Source organism: Mustela lutreola, chromosome 4 (assembly GCF_030435805.1).
Source record: "Mustela lutreola isolate mMusLut2 chromosome 4, mMusLut2.pri, whole genome shotgun sequence".
NCBI lineage: Eukaryota > Metazoa > Chordata > Mammalia > Carnivora > Mustelidae > Mustela > Mustela lutreola.
Genome location: NC_081293.1, coordinates 96,899,339 through 96,927,210, shown reverse-complemented (window position 1 = coordinate 96,927,210; position 27,872 = coordinate 96,899,339). Strand labels below are relative to the sequence as shown.

At 40.9% G+C, this 27,872-nt stretch overlaps 2 protein-coding genes across 16 annotated transcripts in view; one reads left to right on the top strand and one right to left on the bottom strand.

Moving 5' to 3' along the window:
- The window catches only part of SUGCT (succinyl-CoA:glutarate-CoA transferase), an 811,293-nt gene extending 785,904 nt beyond the window's left edge, over window positions 1–25,389 (bottom strand). For all 15 annotated transcript variants that reach the window (XM_059170572.1, XM_059170564.1, XM_059170578.1 and 12 more), the window contains exon 1: window positions 25,201–25,389. In XM_059170572.1, the coding sequence (XP_059026555.1) occupies window positions 25,201–25,300 (100 nt within the window). In that variant the 5' untranslated portion in view covers window positions 25,301–25,389. The remainder of the gene's footprint in view (window positions 1–25,200) is intronic.
- An 88-nt stretch (window positions 25,390–25,477) lies between these two features.
- Window positions 25,478–27,620, top strand: MPLKIP (M-phase specific PLK1 interacting protein). The gene is made up of 2 exons (XM_059170562.1): window positions 25,478–26,136; window positions 27,097–27,620. Exons 1-2 carry the CDS (start codon window positions 25,798–25,800, stop codon window positions 27,295–27,297), a joined length of 540 nt encoding a protein of 179 aa, XP_059026545.1. The 5' UTR covers window positions 25,478–25,797; the 3' UTR covers window positions 27,298–27,620.
- The last annotated feature ends 252 nt before the right edge of the window (window positions 27,621–27,872 follow it).

Below are 27,872 nucleotides of genomic sequence, written 5' to 3'. Positions count from 1 at the left end.
AAAATAAGCCACTGTTGTTCTAAGCCATTCAGTTTTGAAGTAGAAGTAGAGCAATAGATAAACAGATACGATGGCTGTTGTAGAGCAATAGATAAACAGATACAATGGCTATGGCAGAGCAATCCTTTCAAAATAAAACATATGTCATGCCCCTGCTTGAAATCCTCTAATGGCTTCTTACCAAACTTAGAATGAAACTCAGCATCTTCCCAAAGCCCACGGATGCTGCTTGCTCTGGCCCTCTGTTACCTCTCTGGCCATGACCCCATCCCTCCCGCCCAGGCTTCCCCAGCTACATTAGCCTTCTTGCAGTCCCTTGAACAAACTGAGCCTATTTCTGTTTCAGGGCCTATGGCAGAAACAGAGCTGGACCACCAAGATTCCCCTTCAGAGAAAGGAATTTCTGCCCAACCTATAAGAAAGAAGCATGGTCAACTTACAGCTCCAGCATTGGTTTCCTCAAGGTCCACCTTTCCTCACTCAGGTGAGAACACTCTGTTCTCAGGACAGTCCCTGGTCCAATGACTGAGCAAAGTTGGGCAGAAAGGCCTGTTCGTTTCCTCCACCCCCTGCAGCTGTCCTTGGTGTACTGAATTTGACAGGTGCACGTGAGTCTGAGGGCCAATCCTATTTCTTTCCTTTCCCTTTCACGGGTGTTACTCCCCAATAAATCCTCTGTCCTTCCGACTCTGTCTCCACATCTGCTTTCTGGAGAATCCGAGATGTGACAGGACCTTTGCACCTGCTATTCTCTAGTCCTGGAACTCTTTTCCTCCACACATTGGCATGTTTTGCTTACTTCACTCAAATTTCTGCTCAAACACCGCACTCTCAGAAAAATCTTGTCTGATCATCCAATCTCAAACAGCACCCCTCTGGATCTCAGTATGCTTTAGTTTTCTTTATAACACCTACCATGACTTCACATTACCTGATATGTTTATTTATTGTACTGTCTTTTCCACTAGAACGTAACCTCAATGAAGGCCGGACTTGTCTGTCTTGTATCTCCTGCCAGAATAGTGGCTGGCATACAGTAGGCACTCTCTAAGAATTAGCTGAAAGGTCACACGGGGAAGCGATGAGAGAGGGAGGAAGAACTCATATACTTAATAATTCATATGATCATTGCAATGGACTGAATGTGTCCCCCCAAAACTCGTAAGTTGAAATACTAGCCCCCGAAGTTAAAATATTAGGAAGTGGGACCTTTAAGTTTGGAACCATCATGAGTGGAATTAGTACCCTTAAATGAGCCCCAAAGAACTTCCTTGCACCCCTTCCGCCATGTGAGGACAGAGCAGGGAGTAAGCAGCCCCCAACCCAGAAGAGAACTGCACCAGAATCCAACCACGCTAGCCCTCTGATCTCACATTTCTAGCCTCCAGAACCATAAGAAACAAATTTCTGTTGTATATAAGTCTGTGATATTCTATTATAGCAGCCCAAACTTACTAAAATCATTGAAAGAGACCAGAATCTTCAAAGTCAGATAGCTGATTTTTTTTCTAACCTGGAGAGAGCTTGAGTACAGTGGGAAAAGACACAGTTAGGGACACCTGAGTGGCTCAGTTGGTTAAGCATCCAACTTTTGATTTCGGCTCACGTCATGATCTCAGGGTGGTGAGATCGAGCCCCACATCAGGCTCTGTGCTCAGTGGGAAGTAGGCTTGAGATTCTCTCTCTCTCTGCCCCTCCCCCTACTCTTGTGTTCTCTCTCTCTAAAATAAATAAGTAAATATTAAAAAAAAAAAAAAGAAACAGTTAAAGACATAGTGAAAATGCTCTGCCAAAGAACTCTCAGTGGGCATCTGAAGATATAGGTAAGTAGCTGGAATAGAAAGGAAAATAAGACAGAAAGAGGAAGCTGACGAAAAATGATAGAAGAAAAGCTACCTAGGAAAAACTTCTATTAACAAGACAGCTCAAATACCTTTTTTTAATATATTACAAGAGTTAGCATTAGATTTTACATTATATGTGGTACCTAAACAAAATTACCAAGTTCATTCAGTAAAGTCTAGCACAAACCCAAATACCTTATGTGAGTGGTTCTTGGGAAGATTTTTTTAAAAAGGGTGAGTTGGAGCTGTGACAGAGTGAGTAGAATAGGTACACTAAGTAGGACAAGAGTAAAAGCTCCCATTAAACAACCTTTGTCCCTACTATGTGCTAATCATTCTATGAAGATACAGCATGAGAGGCATCATACCCCTTCCTCCTATTTCATGATCTACCAGGGAAAACCAGAAGATACAATTACTATTATGATTAAGAGTATCACCCTAGGGGCGCCTGGGTGGCTCAGTGGGTTAAGCCGCTGCCTTTGGCTCAGGTCATGATCTCAGGGTCCTGGGATCCAGCCCCGCATTGGACTCTCTGCTTAGCAGGGAGCCTGCTTCCTCCTCTCTCTCTGCCTGCCTCTCTGCCTACTTGTGATCTCTCTCTGTCAAATAAATAAATAAAATCTTTAAAAAAAAAAAAAAGTATCACCCTAGGTTCAAATTGTTACTCTATTTAGTACTTATGACCTTGTTCTACCTTGATTTCCCTATTTGTAAAACTGGGAAAATACTGGGGCCTATCTCACAAGGATACTAAAAAATTGAATGAAACCTTGCCTTACAAGCATTTAGCCATGGTGCTCAATAAATGTCAGCTCGTGTCAGTATTATTTCTACCTTCTCCCCAAACTTGTCTTGTGTTTCTTGAATCAGTAAATGGCACTCCTACCCACTTGGTTACCCAAGCCAAAAACCCAAACAAAATTCTTCAACCCTCTCTCTTTTTGCACCCCTTAAATTTAATAAAGAACTCATTGCAGTCTTTCTCAAAAATATCTCTTGGCTCGCTTCTCTTCTCTCATTCCCACTGCCACCATTGTAGCTCACGTAACGATCAACTCTCTCTTGAGTTGCTCTAAAAACCTACTAATTCTTCTGCCAGGCTTCAATCTTTACTCTCTTCAAAACAACATCCATAGGGGCACCTGGGTAGCTCAGTTGGTTAAGCATAAAACTCTTGATCTCAGCTCAGGTCTTGATCTCAGGGCCATGAGTTCAAACCCCTTGCTGGACTCACACTGGGCGTGGAGCCTACATTAAAAAGAGAAGAGAAAGGGTGCCTGGGTGGCTCAGTGGGTTAAAGCCTCTGCTTTCAGCTCAGGTCATGATCCCTGGGTCCTGGGATCGAGCCCTGCATCGGGCTCTCTTCAGCAGGGAACCTGCTTTCCTTCCTCTCTCTCTCTGCCTGCCTCTCTGCCTAATTGTGATCTCTGTCTGTCAAATAAGGAAATAAAAAATCTTTTGAAAAAAGAGAGGAGAGGAGAGGAGGCACAGAAGAGAAAGAAGAGAACAAAAGAAAGAAAAGGAAAAGAAAAGGCACCCTCTATAATGCTGCCAGAATTATTTTTCAAAATGCAAATTGGCCCAATCTTTTCAACCATATCAGTTTCTCATTCCTCTCTTCCTTATCTCAGTTAATGGCATCATCAACTGCTCTAAGATAGAATTTAGAACGTTCCCAGGCATGTCTTCTTCTTCACTCCCCACATTCAATCAGCCATCAATTTTCTTTTAAATCTGCTTGATTCTTCCCCAGTTCCCTGGTACTGCCTCTGCTCAGGCCTTCATCATTTCTTGTCCCAACTGTCTGCAAAAGCATCTTAACCTATTTCTGCTTAACTCTGTCCCCACCAATCCATTCTCAACACTGCTTCCAGAGTAATCTTCCAAAATGAAGAACCCATTATGCCACTTTCTTGTTCATTCACACATTCACTCATGGTCCTTTCCCTCATGAATCTTACAGTCTATTTTCCTCCTAAAACTGCAAACGAGACCATTGTTCATGATTTCACCCCTGTCCACCTTTTCAATTTCAATCTGCAAAAAAAGAAATGTCTTACCAGTCATACTTCTTTCAAATCGCTCACATTTCCAGGCTGCTGTATGTGCTCTTTCCTCTGACTCTAATAATCCTTTGCCCTGTCTCACCTACACAAGTCCTTCCATCTTTCCTAAGTCAACATCCTTAGAAGGCATCCCTGTTCGACAGCATCCTGAGCAAGGCTCTGTCAATAGCACTCTTCTGAATTATGACTTACTAGTCAGTCTTAACTAGATGATAAAGTCTTGAGAAAAGTGACTTTCATTCTGTGTTTCCAATATCAAACACTAGCATCTGAAATGTAGTAAAAACTCAATAAATATTTATGGAGGGAAAGACAGGACAGAATGGAAGAAAAAAATGTCCTCACATTTTGCAATGTATTACATTGTAATATTGTAATATATACAATGTATACATACATTGTATACAATATATAATATACATATACAATATACATATATAATATACAATAAAATGTATTACAATGTAACACATTTTACAATGTATTAATAGACTGTCATAATGGAACACTGTAAAAATATTATGTAGGCCCACTGCAGCAATGATAAGTAGGGTTTCTTGGTGCCCATGATGGATGCCGCAGTGTTTTATAACCTAATCCCAGAAGCGACACATTATCACTTCTGCCACATGCGATTAGTCACACAGGCCAACTGGTGCAGAGTTAGGGAGTGTTCACACAAGGTGGTATGAGGAAAAAAGGATCATTACAGCCATCTTGGAAACTGGGCAATGCACTCAAAGTGGTTTTAGTTTGTATTTCCACGATGACAAGTGATGTTGAACACATTTTCATCTGTTTATTTGCCATTGTCATGTCTTTTTTCTACTAAACATCTACTTGAAACTTTTGTCTGTTTTTGATTCAGTTCCCTTAATGAGAGTACACACCATGACTTCAAGAACCCTTACCATCCTTGCCACTTAACACACTGCAACATAAATATCAAGCTTTTGGAGAGGGCTGTCTGTTTTGTCCCCTACAAAATTAAATTGCCTAACTTCAAATTCATTGCTACCCAACAACAATCTCTTCCCAAAACAGCTACTGCAAATCCTCTCCATTCACTAAGCCTCTAAATCCCTTTCTTCTCTAGCTTTCATGTCAAATGAGCTTACTGGAAAATTATTCTTTGGGGAAGAATTTTATCAACCCAAGAGAAAATAACGGAAAATACTGATAGTAGTCATTCATACATAAGAGTCCAGCCATATTATCCTGTATTGAAATTAGTCAGTCAAGAAGCCTTACTTTAGTGTGCTAGCCCTGCCATAACAAAATACCATAAATTAAGGGCCTTAAACAACAGAAATTATTTTGTCACAGTTCTAGAGTCTAAAAGTCCAAGATCAAGATATTAGGAAGTTGATTTTCTCCTGAAGCCTCTTTCCTTCATTTGCGGATTACTACCTCCTTGCTGCCTCTTCACTTGGTCATCCCTCTGCGGAGTACATCCCTGATATCTCTCCTAACCTCTTCCTATAAAGGCAACAAGTTATGGGCACCTGGGTGGCTCAGTTGGTTAAGCATCTGCCTTTAGCTCGGGTCATGATCCTGGAGCCACAGGACTGAGACCTGCATCAGGCTCCCAGTTCAGTAGGGAGTGGGCTTCCCTCTGAACTTCCCTCCTCTTCTGCTTTCTCTCTCTCACTCACTCTTGCTCAAATAAATAAATAAAATCTTTAAAAATATATGTTTAAAAAAGAAAGACACCAATCAGCAAAGGCCCACCAGAATGGCCTCATTTTAACCTAAATTATCTCTTTAAGAAGCCTACCTCCAAAAATAGTCACATTCTGAGGATCAAGGGGTTAGGACTTTAACATATGCATTTGAGGGGACACAATTCAGCCCATAATAAAGTTCTACCCATGCATGCAGTTTCCAAACAGTTCTTTTAATATCCATCTCTTATCATGTAGAACAGCCAAAAATCAGCAAAATATAGGGAAAACTGTATCAAGAAAGAGACAAAAGCAAACATGAAAAAGAAACTGAGAGAAAACAGATATATGGCAGGTAAAAGAACTTTTTTTTTTAAACTACCATTATGATTCCATCAACATGACATTTTGGAAAAGGCAAAAGATAAAGATAGGAAACAGGTAAGAGCTGGGAGAAACTGGGGATGAAGAGAGGGAATGACTCAAATTTTGAGGGGGAAGGAAAGTGTTCTGTGCCTTAATTATGGTGATGGTTACATGACTCTATACATTTGTCCAAACTCAAGGAACTATATACCAAAAAGAATTTTAATGTATGCAAATTTTACCTCCATAAAAAATTATCAACATTATCAGAAATATGAAGAACTTGCACCAATAAAACAAAAAAAGATACTTGTAAATAATATTTAGACAATAAAAATATGATCTTAGAACTTTAGAAAAAGATACAAGAATGAAAATTTAAGAGAAAGGTAGAAAAATAAAAATAAGATGGGGCACCTGGGTGGCTCATTTGGTTAAGCAGCAGACTCTTGATTTGGCTCAGGTCATGATCTTAGAGTCCTGGGATTGAGTCCTGCTTCAGGCTCCACGCTCAGTAGTGAGTCTGTTTGAGGACTCTCTGCCTCTCTCTCTCTCTCTCTCTGTGTCCATTTCCCCACTCACTCTTCCTCTCTCTCTCAAATAAATAAATCTTAAAAAAAAAAAAAAGATAATCACCCAGACAGAACAAAAAGAAAGAATAAAAGTGAAAAACAGAGAAGAAGGAGGAAAAATAAAGGATCAGTCCAGGAATTCTGATAATACAGGCTGCTCAAAGAGTTAACAGCAAAAACAGAAAAGACAACATTAATAAAAAAATAATTCAGAAAATGTTCACAGATTTGAAGGGTATGAATTTCCAGACTGAAAAGGCCCTCTGCAAGCCCTGCACAGATTTTTAAAAGGCACACGCCACTTTGAAAAGATATATGCACCCCCTATATTTACTGCATTATTTACTGCATTATTATAATAGCCAAGCTATGGAAGCAGCCCCAGTGTCCATCAATAGGTAAATAGATAAAGAAGACATGATGTGTACACACACACACACACACACACACACACACAGGAATATTACTCTGCCTTGAAAAAAGATGCAATCATGCCTTTTGCAACAACATGGATAAACCTACAGGCTATTATGCCAAGTGAAATAAGTCAGACAGAAAGATAAATCATGTAAGATGTCACCCACAGGTGAAATCTAAAAAACAAAACAAATGAATAAACAAACCAAAAGCAGAATCAGACCTATAAATACAAACTGATGGTTGCCAGAGGGGAGAGGGTTGCCAGAGGGCAAATGGGTAAAGGGGAGTTGGAGATAGAGGCTTCCAGTTACAGAATGAATAAGTCATGGGAATTAAAGGCACAGCCTAGGGAATGTAGTCAGTGATACTATAATAGCATTGCCTGGTGACAGACTTGTGACGAATATAACATCAATGTACAGATTTGTCAAATCATTGTATTGTATACCTGAAACTAATGCAACATTCTATATCAACTACACTAAAATTCCAAAAATTAACTAATTTGGGACGCCTGGGTGGCTCAATGGGTTGGGCCTCTGCCTTCGGCTCAGGTCAAGATCTTAGGATCCTGAGATCGAGTCCCACATCAGGCTCTCTGCTCAACAGGGAGCCTACTTCCCCCCTCTCCCTGCCTGCCTCTCTGCCTACTTGTGATCTCTCTCTCTGTGTCAAATAAATAACTAAAACCTTTGAAAAAATTAACTAATTTAATTAAATTAATAAAAATAAAGACACACACCAAGAATGAATAATTCATGGGAATGAAAGGTACAGCATAGGAAATATAGTAAATGGTGTTGTAATAGCATTGTATGATGACAGATAGTAGCTACAGTTGTGAATATAGCATAATACATAGAGTTGTCACACCATGATATTATTCACCTGAAACTAATGTAACATTGTTTCAACTATACTTCAATAGAAAAATTTTAAAATAACAAAGTGCTAAAACTTTTCAATTTAAGAATCTAGAACATTAAGATTTTTTTTTCTCTGCCAAAAGAAGATCTGAAAACTTTCTAGGGAGAAAAAAGCATATAGAAAAGACTGGCTAGCAGAATGTCATTGAACTTCTCAACAGTACTGAAAACTAAAACATTAAAATGGAACAAAAACCTTAAAACTCTGAGAGGAAAATTTTTCTTTTAAATCTAAACCCAATCAAGCCATGAGTCTTGTGTGAGGGTAGAAAAAGAATATATTTAATCAAACAAATTTTCAAAAACTTTGCCTTCCTATCCTTTCTTGGGAAAATGATTTCTAGAGGATATGCTCCACCAAAAATACAATAAGAAATAAGATATGGTGTCAGAAAATGTAGGATCTTAAAGATGAAAGGAATCCTCATGATGATAGTAAAGAAAATACTAACACAATAGCTGAAATATTTACACTTATGGTACAGTTGGGAATGAATTCAGGAAAGATATTGAGAAAGTAAATAAAGAAGCCAGACAAATATTAACAGAAGGGAAAAACAAAAAAGTGTGTGGGGCAGCAATGTAATCAAAAAATCCTAACAATTTAAGTACTGAACTGGTCTAGCAAAATTTACCATTTGGTAAGATGGAAAGTGTATGTGTAATCGTTGGAAGACAGTAAGACAAAGCTAGTCTTTATCACTACAGATAACGCCTAAAAACAAAATCAAGAAGTAGCATCATGGGTGCCTGGGTGGCTCAGTGGGTTAAGCTGCTGCCTTCGGCTCAGGTCATGATCTCAGGGTCCTGGGATCGAGTCCCGCATCGGGCTCTCTGCTCAGCAGGGAGCCTGCTTCCTCCTCTCTCTCTCTGCCTACTTGTAATCTCTCTCTGTCAAATAAATAAATTAAATATTTTTTTTTAAAGTAGCATCATAATCACCTTTATTAGAGATCTGGAGGTAAAAAACAAAAGAAACAGCTGAGAGAACTGAAATTTGTTATCTCTGGAAAAAGGAAAGGGGCAGAAAGACATAAGAGGCTACTGTTTTTCATAATTAACTTTACAGATCTGAAGTACACGTAAAACCTTGATTTTCAAAAAATTAAAAAAACAAGTAAGTTATGTTAAACTGATGAGCAACAGGTGAAGAGTCATTTTTGCTGTGATGCCCCCTGCAGTGTTTTGACAAACACGGTCACTCTGAAGCCTTCCCTGACTCATTATTCATACACGCAGCTGCAGCTTCAAAGGGGAATCACAGTCCATTCTCATTACTCGCAGATTCTATATTAGAGAATCCAACTACTCGCTAACTCCAAGATCAATACTGCAGGGCTTCTGCACTCATTGCAGGACAGGAACAGAAAGCAGAAAATTTTCAGCCACTTGATGTACATGTTCCCATCTGAAGTCAAAGTGGGCAACGCACTGGCCTTCTTGATTCAGGTCTCAAGTGTCCTTTATGTGGTTTATTTAGTATCACATTTTCACATTTCTGTGCTTGTTTTGGTGATCCCGCCAGTTAAATTGGCCCCCAAGGGGCGTGTGGATGGCTCAGTCAGTTAAGCGTCTGCCTTCAGCTCAGGTCTTGATCCCAGGGTCCTGGGATTGAGTCCTGCACTGGTTCCTTGCTCAGTGGAGAGCCTGCTTCTCCCTCTGTCCCCACACTGCTCAGGCTTTGTCTCGCTCGCTCAAATAAATAAATAAAATCTTAAAAAAAAAAAATGGTCCCCAAGAGAGTGGTGGAAGTGCTTGCTATCTGGTGTTTTTAAGTGCAAGAAGACTATAATGAGCTTTTTTTTTTTTTTAAGATTTTATTTATTTATTTGTCAGAGAGAGAGAGATCACAAGCATGGAGAGTGGAAGGAGAAGCAGGCTCCTGTTGAGCAGGTAGCCTGATACACGACTTGATCTCAGGGCCCCAAGATCATGACCCGAGCTGAAGGCAGCCACCCAGGTAAACCCCCCCCCCCATTTTTTAAGATTTTATTTATTCATTTGTGGAGAGAGAGACAAGAGAGAACATAAGCTGGTGGAGGGCCAGAGAGAAAGGGAGAAACAGACTCCCTGCTGAGCAGGGAGCCCAACACAGGGGCTCGATCCCAAGACCCCAGGATCATGACCTGAGCTGAAGGCAGATGCTTAACTGACTGAGCCACCCAGGTGCCCCATGGAGAAAATATGTTAGTTGAGCTTTGTTCAAGCATGACTATAACTATAGAAATTATAATGCTATGCACCAAGTTCAAAGTTAATGAAACATCAATATATATTAAATAAGGTGAGTTTAAACAAAAACACACACACTTAACAACATTATGTGTATTTATCAGTGGTCAAAAGTGTGTGACCAGGGGCGCCTGGGTGGCTCAGTGGGCTAAAGCCTCTGCCTTTGGCTCAGATCATGATCCCAGGGTCCTGAGATCGAGCCCCACATCGGGCTCTCTGCTCGGCAGGGACCCTGCTTTCTCCTCTCTCTCTCTCTGCCTGCCTCTCTGCCTACTTCTGATTTCTGTTTGTCAAATGAATAAATAAAAATCTTAAAAAAAAAAAAATGTGTGACCAAAGACTGGCAGGAACTTAATCCTCTATTTCCCCTAAGAGCAATGGTTCAGTATTCACTAACTAGGTGTTCAGTTTATAGAATATAACTACCTCTAATAACAAGAATTACCTGTATAAAAGAGGTAAGAAAAAGATTAGTGCTAGCTCAACAAAGGCAGCCTTGACCAGCCCTGGGAAGCATTGAAACAAAATTGAATACCGTCATCAAACATAGTTTGGAAGGGTGGGCAACAGGGAGAGGAAAAGCAAAGGTTTGATAAATTGATTTTAAAATTCATCTTGATGAGTATATGATCAGGAATAGCCCAGAATTTTTTGTGGAAGGAAGAATATTTAGCCTACAAAGTTAAAAAAAAAAAAAGTAAAATTTTTTAAATATGCTATTAACATCTAAAACAAATGGAGAGAGAAACAGCCATACAAAGAAATGAAAAATTGTTACATAATGAAGAGAAAATCTCAAACCAATGGGAATAGGATAAATTACTTAATAAACAATATTGGGAAAACTGATTATCCATCTAGAAAAAGAGGAAATGTGACCTACACATAATCCTATTAAGTTCTAAGATCTAAATACAAATTAAATTTTAAGTAAATGAAACCATTAAAACACTGGAAGAAGATGAAAGAAATATGTTACAGTTTTAGGTTGAGGAAAGCTCTTCTTTACCCCCCAAAATTTTGAAATTAAATCATCAAAGTTGATAAGTCTGGCTACATAAAATTTTAAACTCAATACAGTGAAAGATACCATGATTAAACTTAAAAGATAAGTAACAGACTCGAAGGATAGAAAACTTGCAATATATGTAAAAAGCAAAAGGTTTCTACAATATATAAAATAATATTAGAAATCAGTAAGAAAGAGGGGCGCCTAGGTGGCTCAGTTGGTTGTGTCTGCTTCGGTTCAGGTCATGATCCCAGGGTGCAGGATAGAGTCCCACATCTCTCTCTCTCCCCTTCTGACAAATAAATAAATAAATCTTTTTAAAAAATTATATTTAAAAAATCAGTAAGACAGAAAGCCCAATGGAAAAGTACAAGACATATATGAACAGTCAATTCATAGATAAATAAAAATTTCCAGTATGCTACCAAAAAATGTTTATACCAATTTCATTTACAAGCAGAAGATGAAAATTTAAACAGTAAGAATTTTTTTCCTTACCACATTGGCAAGCATTCATAAATTAACACCCAGTATTGGCAAGGGTGTGGTGAAATGGGCACTTTCATACACTGTAGAATGTAAATCACTAATGACTCTGTACTGCAGCAATTTAACACTTCCCATAAAAATTTTAAATGTTGGGGCACCTGGGTGGCTCAGTGGGTTAAAGCCTCTACCTTCGGCTCAGGTCATGATCCCAGGGTTCTGGGATCAAGCCCCGCATCGGGCTCTCTGCTCAGCGGGGAGCCTGCTTCCTCCTCTCTCTCTCTCTCTGCCTGCCTCTCCGCCTACTTGTGATTTCTGTCTGTCAAATAAATGAATAAAATCTTTAAAAAAAATTTTTTTAAATGTTAAAATCCTTTGACTAGGTTCTCCTGTTGATGGAATATAATTCACAAAAAGATTCCACAACTATGCCTAGACATAGGTAAAACGTTCACTGCAGAACTTGTTTTGATTTTCTGCTGTACTTCAGATGTCTTTCATTCAGCATTGTTACAAATAATTCACATATAATAAATTATACAATTAATTAAGTTTTGCACCTGACTGGCTCAGTGGGCAGAGCATGTAACTCTTGCTCTCAGAGTCTTGAGTTCATGAGTCCAAGTCCCACATTGAGGGTAGAGATTACTTAAGATCAAAAAAATTTTAAGAAAATATTAGTAACAATTAATTCCGTTTTGACAGATACATACACCAGTGAAGTCATGCCCACAATCAAGAAACAGAACTTTCCATCACCTGAAAGTTTCCTCCCGTCTTTTGCAAACTATCTTTCCCTCCAATCCCAGCTGTAGGAAACTACTAATCTGCTTTCTGTTACTACAATTTAGTTTGCATTTTCTAGAATTTTATGTAAATGAAATCATTAAGTAAGGATCCTTTTGTGTTTGGCTTCTTCCATAAAGTATAATAATTCTGAGATTTATTCATGTTGTTGCATTTTTTTAAAGACTTTATTTATTCATTTGAGAGAGGGAATGACAGGATGAGCAGGAGTAGGGGCAGAGGAAATCAAGAGTTGGCTGCTTAACTGATTAAGCCACCCAGGTGCCCCTGTTGTTGCATTTTTATAAGTGAGTAGTAGTCTACTATATTTGTTATCCATTCAACTATTGATGGACATTGAGTTGTTTCCATTTTAAGTGAATCAAACTGCTATGAACATTCAAGTACAAGTCTTTGTGTGAACATGCTTTAATTTCTCTTGAGTAAATACCTGGTAGAATGGCTGAGTAATACAGTGAGTGTATCTTTAACTTTCTAAGAAACTGCTAAACAGATCTTCCAAGTGTTGTACAACAGAGCATGAGAGTTCTAGATGTTCCACGTCCTTACAACACTGGGAATTGTTATTCTTTTTAATGTTAGTCATTCTAATGGGTAGATAATGTTTCTTGCTGTGGTTTTAATTTGCATTTCCCTGGTAAATAATGTTGAACAAGTTTTCATGTAATAATTGGTCATTCATATACCTTCTTTTGTGAATTGCCCCTCTGTTTAATAATGAAGAAAAATATTAAAAGCAATACAAAAATCCAACAAGAGGTGAAATGTTAAATAAGCACTGGCACATTGTTACAATACACTCTCAAGTAGATACTAAGAAAAAGAGACAGATTTATATATCCTGACATGAAAAGTTGACCCAAGATACATTTCTAAATTAAAAAATAAAATCAAATTATAGAATAGGATGTATAATATGATCCTATTTTGTTAATATATAAATACATATATTTGAATATATAACATTAAGAGTGTATATTGGTAGGGGCACCTGGGTCACTCAGTCAGTTAAGCAAACCAACTCTTGATTTTGGCTCAGGTCATGATCTCAGGGTCATGATAGAGGACCAGTGTAGAGCCTGCTTAAGAGTCTCTCTCTCGGGGCGCCTGGGTGGCTCAGTGGGTTAAGCCGCTGCCTTCGGCTCAGGTCATGATCTCGGGGTCCTGGGATCGAGTCCCGCATCGGGCTCTCTGCTCAGCAGGAGCCTGCTTCCTCCTCTCTCTCTCTCTGCCTGCCTCTCTGCCTACTTGTGATCTCTCTCTGTCAAATAAATAAATAAAATCTTTAAAAAAAAAAAAAAAAAAAAAAAAAAAGAGTCTCTCTCTCCCTCTCCCTCCCCCACCCGTTGTTCATGCATATGTGAGCTCGCTCTCTCTCTCTCTCCCTAAATAAAAATAATAATAATAAATGTTGGTACTTGTAGGAGCATTCATAAAATTCTATCAGTGGTTAAATCTTGGGGAAAGAATTTATTGAGAACTTTTACCAGCTAAATTATATATTTCTGTAATTTTGCTTACTCTGATTATGCTTCTAATCAGCAAAAAGAAGACAAAAAGCAAAAAATGAAAACATAACGACTCAACAAAATTAGAAAAATACTTTCAACAATAAAAAACATAAAAAGACCTCAGATATGAGAAAATATTTTGACATTAGGAATGAATATACAAGTAATTCTTCTTGTTGCATAGATCTTCAAAACTACTGGTCATCTGTACTCAGATCTCTTTTTAGGACCCCTGTTTTATTTGAAATGATGCGTGAAATACGTTTAGGGGTCTCTTCATCCCATACATCTCATTTCATTACAAATCTATTAAGAGAACTCTACATTTCACTACCAATGCCAACTCACAGCCATAATTAGTAAAACTTTGTTTAGTGAAGCAAAAACTTTTAAACTGAACTCATTTCACATCAGGCAATTTTACTTGTATTATTTGAGAAGACAGATAATACAAGTAAATAATACAAGATAACTACCAGACAGAACTTCCAGAGCACACTGAAGTCAAATGAATGAGTTTTACACAGTGAAAAGCATGAACGCTGGAGACTGACTAGATTCAATTTTCTGCCCCAGGACTTACCCCCCACTGGCCTTCAAGATCACTTCACTTCTCTTAAACTTGTTTCCTCATTTGAAACACCTAAATCATAGAGTTTGCAAGGGTTAAATGAGATGTATATAAAGTGTTCAGCACACTTTTTGGCATATGGTAACTCCCTACTAAAAGTTTCCTTTTGTCATTATTATCACTATCATACATGTATTACATATAGTCACACCACCTATTAAAGTAAATAACTTATTCCAAATGTTAAAACAAGAAAAGAAAAACATGGGGCGCCAGGGCAGCTCAGGGGGTTGGGCCTCTGCCTCTGGCTCAGGTCATGATCCCAGGGTCGTGGCATCGAGCCCCGCATCGGGCTCTCTGCTCAGCAGGGAGCCTGCTTCACCCTCTCTCTCTCTGCCTGCCTCTCTGCCTACTTGTGATCTCTGTCAAATGAATGAATACAATCTTAAAAAAAAAAAAAAAGGAAAAGAAAATAAAACCACATGATTGTTTGAAGAAACAGAAATAAACATGACTCTCAATACCCTATACTTAAGAAGGATATCTACACACCCCTATTTTGCCAGTTTGTGAAAGAAAAGAATAAGCTGGATGGGAATAAAGGGTGATTATAAGAGGAAAAACAGTTGGAAGGGGCATCAGTTGTTAATTTGTTGTGATCTATTAAGCAGCTTGTATACCGCTCTATCTTATTTAGCCTCTAGGAGTAAAAGCTATTATAAGGATACAGCTGAGCAATCACGCAAAGAAGTATAATTATAACAAAGGCGCCATCAATTCTATGCTTGCCAGAGCTGCTTCTAAGTCTCCCCTGGTATTTGGCCTTAAGGTTTCCAGGACACAAACAAACTTAAGCAGACTAGAGTAGACATAATTGACAGATGCCCACCTAAGTGGCTCATCTGTGTGACAGCAATCATGGCATCCCTCCCCACTGTACTAGCCAACATTAAAAAAGGGAAAAAAAAGTCATAAAACAAACTGATCAAATATTATGTCAAATAGAACATGTAATATACACTAAAAGGATTTTTTAATTTGATATTTTACAGAGAACTTAACTACCAGAGCTTAGGAGTAAGAAAGCAGGATAGACATCTTCTCAATGCATGTTCTCTAAATCTGCTGAAGCTTTATTTAGGATAGTTAGCAGGATGTTCTCTCTCTATCATGGGTTAGAAGTCTTGGAAAAAAGCTCTGTTCCTAACAGTATAGTTTGACAGGTATCTGTAGGAGTTTAGAGTACTTTAAAAATTAGTATCCACTGGAAGACATTCCGAGGAAAGTAGAATTTCGGAGCTGTAAAAAGGTGGAGTGGGAGTGATGCTCAAGTTGCAAGGCGATCACACAGAGACCACCAGAGAGTAGTCAGGTGGGTAATTACTTACAATAACTTATAGCTGACATCCTATTTCTTTTTTTTTTTTAAGATTTTATTTATTTATTTGACAGAGAGAGATCACAAGTAGGCAGAGAGGCAGGCAGAGAGAGAGAGAGAGGGAAGCAGGCTCCCTGCTGAGCAGAGAGCCAGATGTGGGACTCGATCCCAGGACCCTGAGATCATGACCTGAGCTGAAGGCAGCAGCTTAACCCACTGAGCCACCAGGCGCCCCCATCCTATTTCTTAACAATTGTCCTTCACCCGTAAGAACTCCGCTATTTCTGTGGGATTTGCAATCAAACAGGTCTTGGAACTGTTGGATGCCACTATTTTAAGGAAAACTTGAAGAGTTTATAGAAAGAATGATGTAAAAAGATCAGAAAGGGGGCTTTTGAGTCATGAGTAAACCATGCACAACCAAAATACAAGTCAGTGCCAATCCAAAATCCCTCTGTTCTTCCACACTTCCCAACTTTCTCTTGCAGTTAGATTGGGGTCCAATACCTGGGGTCTGGCCAATGAAATGAACAGGCACAAGTAACAAAAGCCATTTTAGGCCCGACCCTTAAAAATACTGCATGAAATCCTCCGGGCTTCTCTTCTCACACTACCGTGACCTTGGAGGCTGTAAGTTACAAAGAGTGAAGTTAGATGTCCAAAAAAGATGTTTTTATTGTATTAAGCCACGAAGATCATGGGCTAATTTGTACTGCAACACAACCAAGCCTACTGTGACTACTAGAGATCCCAGCATTGGAGGAGAAAAATGGTAGCCTCGAGGCAATGTCACAGCATCAAAGCTAACAACTGATAAGTCCATTTCAGGGGAATTGTTTTACTGTCCCTTGAGATTTGGGGAAACTTTCTACGAGATACATCAATCATTTTAAAGAAATCAATTTCCAGGTTTTCAACTTCCATACATCTTCTTGCCTAAAATTAATCAGCCTACAACTAAGCCTTCTTTCATAACCCTTCTGCCCACTAGGCTAAAGAAAAGTATATTCCCTACACATCTCAGATCTTACTCTCACTTTAGTTATTATAAAATGTATTTTAAGCAATAAACATTTTTAAATATCAACTTATATGCAAGGGATTGTTTTTTCAGTCCTTTAGGAGTTGGACCACTACTATAGATTGGTATGTGGAAAGGTGGAACACTACCAATTTATAGACCACGTAAATCAATTTAGAGTTATAGAATTTATAACCAGAAGTCAGAAAGCCAGAGGAAAAAAAAAGTCAATGTTCAGGACTCATTAATGGGCCATCCTGAAGTTAACTACTCAGATGATCAAAGTGGCTGAACCAGGAACTAGTGGAGCAAATGATAGTTACTAACTATTGAAAATGAGTGCTCACAAACCCCAGGGGCTCCTTGAACTCAACGTTGGTGGTTTGGCTGTCCTCTGCGAGAAGACTAACCAAATGTAAGTTCTTTGCACAAATTAGAAAAAGGCATCTCCTTCTAGAGAACTGGCAAAACAGGGCTCCCTCTAGGTTGTTGATGAAACACTATCATTATGTGTTGATGGTGTTGAGGAAAATTGTCATTTAATCACAGCAAAGAAAAAAATGTGTATGCAAGGAGTTGGGGGACGTTGCAGTGTTAGACTGTGAATAGGATGAGCTCTCGTTTAACACACAAAAAAGGTATTGATTCCTATTTTACAAAACACTGCAAATATTTAACTAAGAGGAATAGAGGGGAAGGGAAGGCAAAGGAAGGCACAGCCTGGAGAAAGTGTGTGGGGTGGACATACATGTGAAAAAGAATATGTTTTACAATTGGATTTGTTTTTCGTTTTTTAAATATTTTATTTATTTATTTGACAGACAGAGATCACAAGTAGGCAGAGAGGCAGGTAGAGAGAGGGGGAAGCAGGCCCCCTGCCAAGCAGGAAGCCCGATATGGGGCTCGATCCCAGGACCCTGGGACCATGACCTGAGCCGAAGGCAGAGGCTTTAACCCACTGAGCCACCCAGGGGCCCCTGATTTGTTTTAACAGCTTCCAGTGGGTAATTCTGAAGGGCAGAAGAAAGGTCTAGAGAGAATTTAGAGTGCTTCCATGTGAGGATCTATGAAACCCTCCCAGAAACTTCTCTTCAAGTAGTAGGGATAAAAATTATTCTTCAAGACTTTAGTTTTGGGGAATGGATAAGGGAAAGCAAAGAGCATGTTTGCAAGTACAGAGGCAGGCCTAGCATGTGTTCATGTTACAAACTCTTCAATACTGTTAATACCAAATATCAAATTGTGCATATATACTGGCACCAGCAGTATACGAAAATGGTATACATTCTCCATTATCTTCCATGACCCTGGATATGATCTCTTGGTTTTGTGGGATTTTTTTTACTTGTTTGTTGTAAATTTGACAGTTAAAAATTTGCATGCCACTGTCATTTTAATTTGCATTTAATGACTTCTGAAATCAAATTCTGAAAGTTTTTCATATTTGCTCTTATAAATTACTCTCTTCTTCTTCTCTTATAAATTATTCTTATAAATTCTCTTGTAAATTATCTTGCCCCATATTGCTAAGCCGCATTTATCTTATTACTGATTTGTATGGATTCTTTCTGGAGAAAGAATATTAACTTTTTATCATTCACATTTTGTGAAAATAACTTTTCCCTATCTCTTGTTTGCCTTCTGACTTATATTGGAATTTCACTTTCAAAAAAATCATTTTACTTTCCGCCTCTGGTACTGTATCAGGATTCCTCAAGATTACCCACAATTCCGGGGTGCCTGGGTGGCTCAGTGGGTTAAGCCTCTGCCTTTGGCTCCGGTAATGATCCCAGGGTCCTGAGATCAAGCCCCACATCGGGCTCTGTGCTCAGTGGAGAGCCTGCTTCCCTCTCTCTCTGCCTGCCTCTCTGCCTACTTGTGATCTCTGTCTGTCAAATAAATAAATAAATCTTAAAAAAAAGAAAGAAAGAAAGAAAAGAAAAGACTACCCACAATTCCAGGTTACCTGAGTGGCTCATCTTAAGCGTCTGCCTTCAGGCCAAGATCTCAGAGTCCTGAGATAGAGCCCAGCATCAAGGCTCCCTGCTCACTGGCAGCCTGCTTTCTCCCTCTCCCACTACCCCTGCTTATGTTCCCTCTCTCTCGCTGTATCTCTGTCAAATAAATAAATAAAATCTTTAAAAATTAAAGAAATTTAAAATTAAAAAAAAAAAGACTACCTACACTTCCAGGGATTTGTTAAAAGGATTCACAGGACTCAGCATACAGTTGTATTTGTGACTAAGGTTTATTGCAGCAAAATGATATATGACAGGATCAGCAACAGAAAAAGACAGGTAGGGTCTAGAAAAATCCATGTACAGGCTTCTTATGTTCTCTTCCTTCTGTGGAGGGCCACATCGAGCAGCTTTTTTCTCCAGAAACAAACAAACAAAAAGGCAACAAGTCCAATGCTTCTGCTCAGGGAAATCTTATTACAAACTCAGAATCTAAGGCTTTCACTGAGTGCTATTCACATAGATATGCTCTGCTTCCCAGTCTTTCCAGACTCAGAGGAAAAGTAGGTTCACCATAAATCACAAGAATTGTACAAACTATCTAGCCACCCTTATTAATTAGGAAGCAGTTCAAGTCCCAAGTTTCCAGATGCCATCCAAGGGCTAAACTTCTAAGATGGTCCTTCTAAAGACAGCAGCTTCAGGGCTGCCAGGGTGGCTTAGTCAGTTAAGTGTCCAACTCTTGATTTCGGCTCAGGTCATGATCTCAGAGAGCTAAGATTTAGCCCTGCATCAAGCTCCAAGATGGGCCTGGAGACTGCTTGAGACTCTCTCTCTCCCTCTATCCTTCCCACTTTCTCTCTCAAAAAATAAATATGTTAACTCTTCTGCACAGGTACAATGTTTTCACAAACCTAGATCACCTAAATGCTCATGTATAGGTGGGTTTCCCATTTAAAAAGCTTCTATTTTATTTAAAGACTTATTTTTTTCTATTTAAATATTAAAAGTTGCTTCTTGGATAGCAATTAATATTTTTTCTTGCTTTCTATTTTCTTAACACTTCAGGTTACCTACAAAATGTCTGTATTTTTATAATTGGAAAAGTACAAATATACAACTTCCGGTGAAAATAAAATTTTATTTTTTAATTTCAAAATAAAAATTTGTGTCTCAAAAACAATAATTATACTCTTACATTCTCCTTCATATTGAAGTATTCTGTCTACAATTTTATTCACAATGAAAATTTTTATAAGCGTGAGTTAATGCTTCAACACCTGTGTTACACCTGAGTAAAGAATATTGGTCTACAGAGCGTCCGCCTTCAGCTCAGGTTATGATCCTGGGATCCTGGGATCCTGGGATCAAGCCCCTATGTCGGGCTCCCTGCTCAGTGGGGAGACTGCTTCTCTGTCTCCTGCTCCCCTTGCTTGGGCTCACTCTGGCTCTGTTAAAAAAATAAAATCTTTAAAAATATATATTTAAGGGCCCCCTGGGTGGCTCAGTTGTTAAGTGTCTGCCTACGGCTCAGGTCATAATCCCAGGGTCCTGGGATAAACCTCACACCCTGCTCCCTGCTAATTAGCAGGGGGCTTGCTTCTCCCTCTCCCAATCCCCCTGCTTACGTTCCCTCTCTCACTGTCTCTCTCTCTCTGTGTCAAATAAATAATTATTTAAAATATATATGTATTTTTTTAAAAGAATATTAGCCTACAAATAAGTAATCATGTAAAAAAAAACAGTTCACCAGTGCGTGACTACCACAGACCATGCATACATGCTTAGAGTTGAAAAGAAGATGATCATCAGTGAAGTTTGGCTCTCAGAGACTCCTGAGAACAAGTTGCTTCTAATACTTGCTTTATCATTGAAAATATTATGTAGGTGATAGTTAAGTGATCCACTGTGTTCAGTATAGACCTAACCCTATAAATGACTGAATTAATCACATCCCAGAGATACACTGATGTTTTTACTACTAGAAGTCTTTAACATGAAACAGCTAATAACAGGACCTCTATAAGAAAAATTGAAATAATCTGAAAGTTTCAGGAAATACCAAGGTAAATATTATATTCTAAGTACACATATACATATAAATTATTAAATATACTCTCCTATAAAACAAAATGTCTTATATCAAAACATGTTTTTAATATTTACATGTATGCATTTTTTAGCCTGAGAGTAAACACAAGGTTCTGGAGTAGAGATCAGAGTTATTATTACCTACACCAAAAAATGTATACCACTTTTCCCACACCTAATATGTCACAGGCATCCTATAGCAAGCCAGTTGGTTAGGCCTGTATATACAGGGGTTGAATCATAGGGAAGGGCCTCAAAACTATCATACTGCCCAAACGCTACTTTCCCAGAGAAAGGCAGAAAAAAAGCTAATCTTCCTAATGGAAGCAAATTCTCCTTAGAAGAGAGAAGGTCTCAGAGTTCTTACCCTTTGGAATGTAAATAAATGTCTCTTGAGGGAAGATTAACTTCACAGGGTTTACAATCTCAATCTTGAATGTGTCTCAGGCTCTGAGTTTTATAACCCTTTGAAAGAAGAAACAAACTTCCTGGGCATTCTCTAACAATCTAATCTCTTAACAATCTTTTAACTTCTAAATCTCGCCCTTTAACCCAAGTTCTAGTTTTCTTGGCTTACAAAGCTGTGACCATACAGAAACATGAAAATATACACTTCGTGATTAATACACAGTAAAATGAACCAAAACATTTATATTTGCAGCCCTTGTCAATATTTGACACCTCCTAAAATATTTGACACCATTTCTGGAGAGCCCTAGGGAATTCCTCAGAGTTGCCCCAGAAGCCTCTTTTGAGGGGGGCATTTAGAAGTGCAGAGTGAACAGAACTCTGAAACCCCAATTCCTGCTTCAAATACATCCCATCTGCTCTCAAATTTTGGGCTTCCAATAATGTTCTTTGAAGATAAGGCGCTCTCGGGGCGCCTGGATGGCTCAGTGGGTTAAGCCGCTGCTTTCAGCTCAGGTCATGATCTCAGAGTCCTGGGATCGAGTCCCGCATCGGGCTCTCTGCTCAGCAGAGAGCCTGCTTCCCTCTCTCTCTCTCTGCCTGCCTCTCCATCTACTTGTGATTTCTCTCTGTCAAATAAATAAATAAAATCTTTAAAAAAAAAAAAAAAAGATAAGGCGCTCTCTCTCTCTCTCTCCCTCTCTCCCTCTCTCTCTCTCTATATATATATATTTGAAATCCCCTTGGCAGGGGTGGTACCCACCAAAAACTCCTGGGCAACCTAAATAAAAATCCTGTCTTATAAAAACACACATGGTTTCATTTATGTCTACACTTAAATTTTCTTGATGTGGTGCTCTTATTTGCATTAATGTGAAACCTAATGAAACACAGAACACCACAAAGTTAATCAATTATTTCTGGGGCTCCAGATATAGTTCACAGGTACTCAGAAAGTTCCTGATGTTCTGCTTGTTGATGTCCTATGTATACAATGCCACTTGAAAAAAAGTACCTAAACACTAGTAGTGTCTTCCATGAAAGCACTGTCCTATGCAGTATCCTGTTTTCTATTACTGATCCTCCCTAAACAGTGCTGTAATTCTCTTTCGGGAGGGAACCAAAACCTCTGTTGCTCACAAAAATAAGAGGTGCCCTTTTCATGGGACTCAGAGTTCAAGGAGCAGCCACTGTACTCTCATATCCACCACCCCAGTTCCTCACTTTTCTACTTCCAGGTAACCCAACATAAAACTTCCTCCCCCTCCCTTCACCTCTCTTCCCCTGCACTCACCACCATACAAAAAGACTGAATACAAATAGATGCCTCAGACCCACCAGTTCAGGCACCCAGATTGCAATTCCCACACTGACACATGGGAAGATTCTAGAGACATTTATAAAAATTCAATATTAAGGTTATACGTGCTAGTCCCTAAATCTAAAATAATACACTATACAGCACTTCCAAAATTTTACAGTGTTTCTCTACTGCACTTTTTTAAAGATTTTATTTATTTGAGAGAGAGAAAGCAGAAGCAGGAGGAGCAGCAAAAGGAGAGAGAGAAGCAGGCTCCCCACTGAACAGGGAGCTTGATGGCAGGTTTGATTCTAGGACCTTGGAATCATGACCTGACCCTAAGGCAGATGCTTAACTGACTGAGCCACCCAGACGCCTCTAACTATTGCATTTTCCAAAGGTTAGACTGGGTGGCTCAGTCGACTGGGCATCTGTCTTCAGTTCAGGTCACGATCCCAGGTCCTGGATGGCGCCCTGTGTCCCAGGCTTCCTGATCAGTAGGGAGTCTGTTGCTCCCTCTGACCCTCCCCCCAGCTCAGGCTTCTGGTAGCGCCCGCACAGACACGCGTGCAATCCCTCTCTCTCAAATAAATAAATAAAAATCTTAAAAAAAAAAAAAAAAAGAAAAAGAAAAAGGACAGACTTATTGTCAATTCATATATCTTTACTTAAGGGAAAAAAAAAATCTCCTGGGATTCAAGAAACCTGAGTGCTCATTGCACCTCTGCTTGTTGTGTGAACTTAAGCTAGTAACTTAACTTCTTTTGGCCTGGTTCTCATCTCTAAAAGGGCAAATTGCCTATTCTCAGAAGTGATCCAAGTGGGATTCGGAGTTTTCATATAATTATTAACTCTCCTGGGACGCCTGGGTGGCTCAGACGGTTGGCGTCTTACTTGGCTCAGGCCTTGATCTCAGAGTCCTGGGATAGAGCCCTGCACCAGGCTCCCTGATCAGTGGGGAATTTGCTTCTCCCTCTGACCCTCTTATTTTCTCTCTCTCACTCTCTCTCTCAAATAAATAAAATCTTAAAAAAAAAAAAAAAAGAATTAACTCTCAACACTTCTATATCCCTGCAAACCTGATGAAGGGTACACTGTTATGTATAATCTACCTGTCAAAAATTCTGACTGTACTTCTTTCCTTCCCCCATTTCTAATGGAAGTTCCCATGTGTAGAAGACAGCAAGATCAGTACAGGAAAGAACATTCTAGAAGTGTAGGCCAAGTAAAAAGACAACATACCGTATTTTAATCAATTCTGCAAATCAATTGCCAGTTACAAAAAAAAAATTAACAAAAGTAATTTTGGTCCCCATCGCCTTCATTTTTCACCTCTACCCAAAAAAGATTGGTTGGTGATATGAAAGGTAAGACAAGAGAAAATCACTGAACCATAATGATGTGACCGACCCCATGGTTCATTCGATCAATATTTGAGTGCCCAACTACCTGGCATTAAGCTAAGCACCAAGACAACGCCCAAACGCTAAATTTTGGGGCGATACAGAGAAATAAACACTGAAGTGGATCATCTGGGGTCCTCACGCCCTACGCGCTTCACGAAGCCTTCCTTGAAGGCATTATCCTGACTTGATGGATTCTACAACTGCGTCGACAGGAGAAGTGAGGTGAACAGAATTCCCTCAGAATAACCGAAAGCCATTGGTGTCTCCGCTCCCCGAGGAGGATCCAAGCTGAGAACACATCGCATTTCAGCTGGCCTTGTCCCCAAGCACGTGTCACACGACAGCGAGGAGCGGCTCTCCGCCACCCCCCGGACTGTGATCTCAGGAGTCCCAAAGCTCTTCAGGATTCTGTTTCCCACAAGCTGATTCCACGAGTCACACGGGACCATCGTCCCCAAGCTCCGAGGGAGTCCACAAAGTGCTATAAAACGGCCATAACTTTAAATCGCAGCCCTAAATAAAGTTCTGGGACAGGTGTCTGGTACCACAGCGTGTCTTATTAGACATCAGGTGTCATGCTTGGATTAGCACGTGTGTCTCTAACCGAAAGTCTGCGAAATAGTCAGGATTTCAGAGCTTCGGTCAAAGTGTGCTCTTCGGAAATCAGCGTCCGCGCGCCGGAGCTCCCCCCCACCCCGCTCCCCCGCTCCGAGTAACGAGAACAGGGAAGGAGTCGAGTCCGGCAGAAGGAGTCGAGTCCGGCAGGAGTTCCCTCGGCCTCTCCCCCGTCCCGCAGAGCTGTGCTCGGAAGTCCGCTCTGCAATGCGGCCGGGGCACCTTCTCAGAGTGTGCTGAACTCGGGACATGAAGCAGGGCAGGGGGAAGGGGCCGAGGCGAGCCCAGGACGACCGCGCTGGGGCGCGAGCTCTCCGCCCCCGACCCGGACGCCGAGCAGGGTGACCCCGGGGCGGCCGAGGTGCGGGGCCAGGCACACCGCGGGGTCACCGAGCGAGGGCCCCGAGAGGCGGGAAAGGCCACAGGGTGGGCTGTGGGGGCAGGAGACGCTACGGGACAGCGCGGGTGCTCGCCCCACGGCGCCGCCGGAGGGGGAGACCGCGGCCGGAGTCCCCTTCGCCGCCCGGACCGCGTCTCGGAGGGTACCTGACTGCGGGCGGCCGGTCCACAAACCCCTCCCGCGGCCCGGGCCGAAGAGAAGGCGGGTTCTCCGCAGAGCCGCGACCCTCGCCAGCGTCGCCAGCATCGCGCGCCTCTCAGATAGCCTAGTCCCGGCGTGAGGAGAGAGTGCAGCGCGCGCCGCCCGCGGCCCGCCGCCACAGGGGGCGCCCGAGAGCAAACCAGGTCCCGCCCTCCCGCCTAGTGGGCGGGGCCTCGCCGGGCAGTGCTTGCGCAGTTAGTGCTTTCCGGGCGGCTGCTTCCAGTTCGTGCTGTGGTTCGGTTAGTCGGTCCCGAGCAGGCGGCGCAAGACCATAAATGCCTTTATTTGCTGCAGCCGCGTTCGGCTTTTGTCCTTTTTCTTTCTCTTGCCTTTATTTAAATCTGCTTGATCTCTGCCCAATTCAGTAACCCACTTCTACCGTTCGCCTGCCAGAACCTTTGTGAGGCCGGAACCAATATGCTGTGCCTCGATGGCGGCCGGAGGACTGTTTTGGCCAGGACCACCAAGTCTGTGAGAAGGGTTGGTCGGGACAGTTCCGGCGGGAGAAGGCGGCGGTGAGGTCCTCGTCTTCGTCTCCTGAGATGCACCGACAGAGTTTTCGACCCCCGACTCCTCCCTACCCCGGCGCGGGTGTAGGAGGTTGGGGTAGCGGGAGCAGCTTCCGGGGTACCCCGGGCGGAGGCGGACCGCGGCCGCCCTCCCCTCGGGACGGGTACGGGAGTCCGCACCACACGCCGCCGTACGGGCCCCGGTCTAGGCCCTACGGGAGCAGCCACTCTCCGCGACACGGCGGCAGCTTCCCGGGGGGCCGATTCGGGTCTCCGTCCCCTGGCGGCTACCCTGGCTCCTACTCCAAGTCCCCCGCGGGGTCCCAGCAGCAATTCGGCTACTCCCCAGGGCAGCAGCAGACCCACCCCCAGGTAATAATAGCCAGCGTTTGCCGAGCTCTTACTGTATGGCAGGCATGGTACTAATAATCCCTTTACACGGGTTATTTTGTCTGATCCTCTATGAGGTGAGATACTATTGTTGGCCCTGTTTTGCAGATGAGTAAACTGAGGCTGAGAGAGAAGTTAAGTAACTTACTGTAGGTGAGCGTAGGCAGCAGAGCACTTGCGGTTTCTCGAGCCCGCGCGCTTTGGACTAGGACACCGCGGTGCCTGCGCACACTTCCCTGACTCCTGTCCTTGCCAGCGATCGTGCCGGTTCGCCGGGGTAAATTCCCTCCGACGGGTAGAACGAATGACCTCCCAGCGTAGAGCTCTCTGGGTTGTAGGGTTAGAGACTGGTGCCGTTTTCCCACTACTGGCCCACTGTTTTGGCGTGGGCGGGTGGGGGGAGGGGAGCTTCGGACTACACCGGCTTCTGCTCCAGGTCTTCTAGGGAAAAATCGGTGCTTTTTGGAAGTTTCCCGTTACTCTCCGTGAACACAGGAGGCCGAGGGAGTGTTTCCGGTGTGCCTAGGATTCGTGTGATTTAAAACTTAAACGGTTTTCTGCTTTCCATTGTGCTAAACCAACCCCACCCCTTTTGAGTCTGGAGCTAAGTAGATAAAATTGCATAGGATGGAATTTGGAAGCCGCAGGGTTGAAGCACAGTTCGTTATTTCATCACCAGTTCTACAGAGTTGCTACATTAGAAATCAGAAAGTATTTGAGCTTTCATAATGGAATTATTAATAAACGAGTATGTCAAATTGGCTTAAATACTTTTACAAACAAAAACACTAGATTAAAAGAAGAATGGACTTTGCAGTTGAACATGCTTGGGTTCAAAATAACTTTTAACTAGCAGTGTGATCCCCACTAGCTTTAAAAAAAAAAAAAGGTGCCAATTATCTCTACAAAACATTTTTTTAACTGATGATTTTTTTTCTAAAGGGTTCTCCAAGGACATCTACACCATTTGGATCAGGGCGTGGTAGAGAAAAAAGAATGTCTAATGAGTTGGAAAATTATTTCAAGCCTTCAATGCTTGAAGACCCTTGGGCTGGCCTAGAACCAATATCTGTAGTGGATATTAACCAGCAATACAGCAATACTCAAACATTCACAGGCAAAAAAGGAAGATACTTTTGTTAACATTTCTGAAATTCACCCGGAAGCTTCATGTGTCAGGAACATCTTGGACAAAACTTTTACTCCTGTAATTAAGTTGAACCCTAAGATGGTGACTTTGAATAATTAGTTCAGTCTTCTTGGTATTTTTCATCTTATCAAGTATTGTTGAGATTAGAGAAGACATACAGTAGAGTAATTTGCAATATTTAGCTCTTTGGAAGTGCCTACCACATTTTAGAAGATTCACAGTTTCCAAATATTTAACGTTCATGGTTATATAATGGACATTTGTCTTTCAGTGGTTTTCCAATGTTTTAAAATAAAACATTTCATCTTTCTAGATATATTGTGGTTTTGTCATATGCTAAAGAAGTAGAATTATTAAAATATTGCCTGTAATCACTTGCTTAGCATTCATAGGTAAATATTTTGCATACTACTTTTGAAAATGAAATAAACCATCCTTAGAGATACAGACAGTTATATATTTGTTCACAGGGAAAGAGGGTGAATGAAGAGAACAGAAAAGAATTCTATTCATATTTATTATAACCATTGTTCTTTGTGCATATTTTATGTAATGCTTTTGTAAATGC

Bases quoted from the DNA above. Each gene is read 5' to 3' on its own strand.
- MPLKIP (XM_059170562.1), top strand. From the start codon at position 25,798: ATGCACCGACAGAGTTTTCGACCCCCGACTCCTCCCTACCCCGGCGCG. The intron at 26,137-27,096 runs GTAATAATAGCC...TTTTTTCTAAAG, and splicing joins AGCAGCAGACCCACCCCCAG to GGTTCTCCAAGGACATCTAC.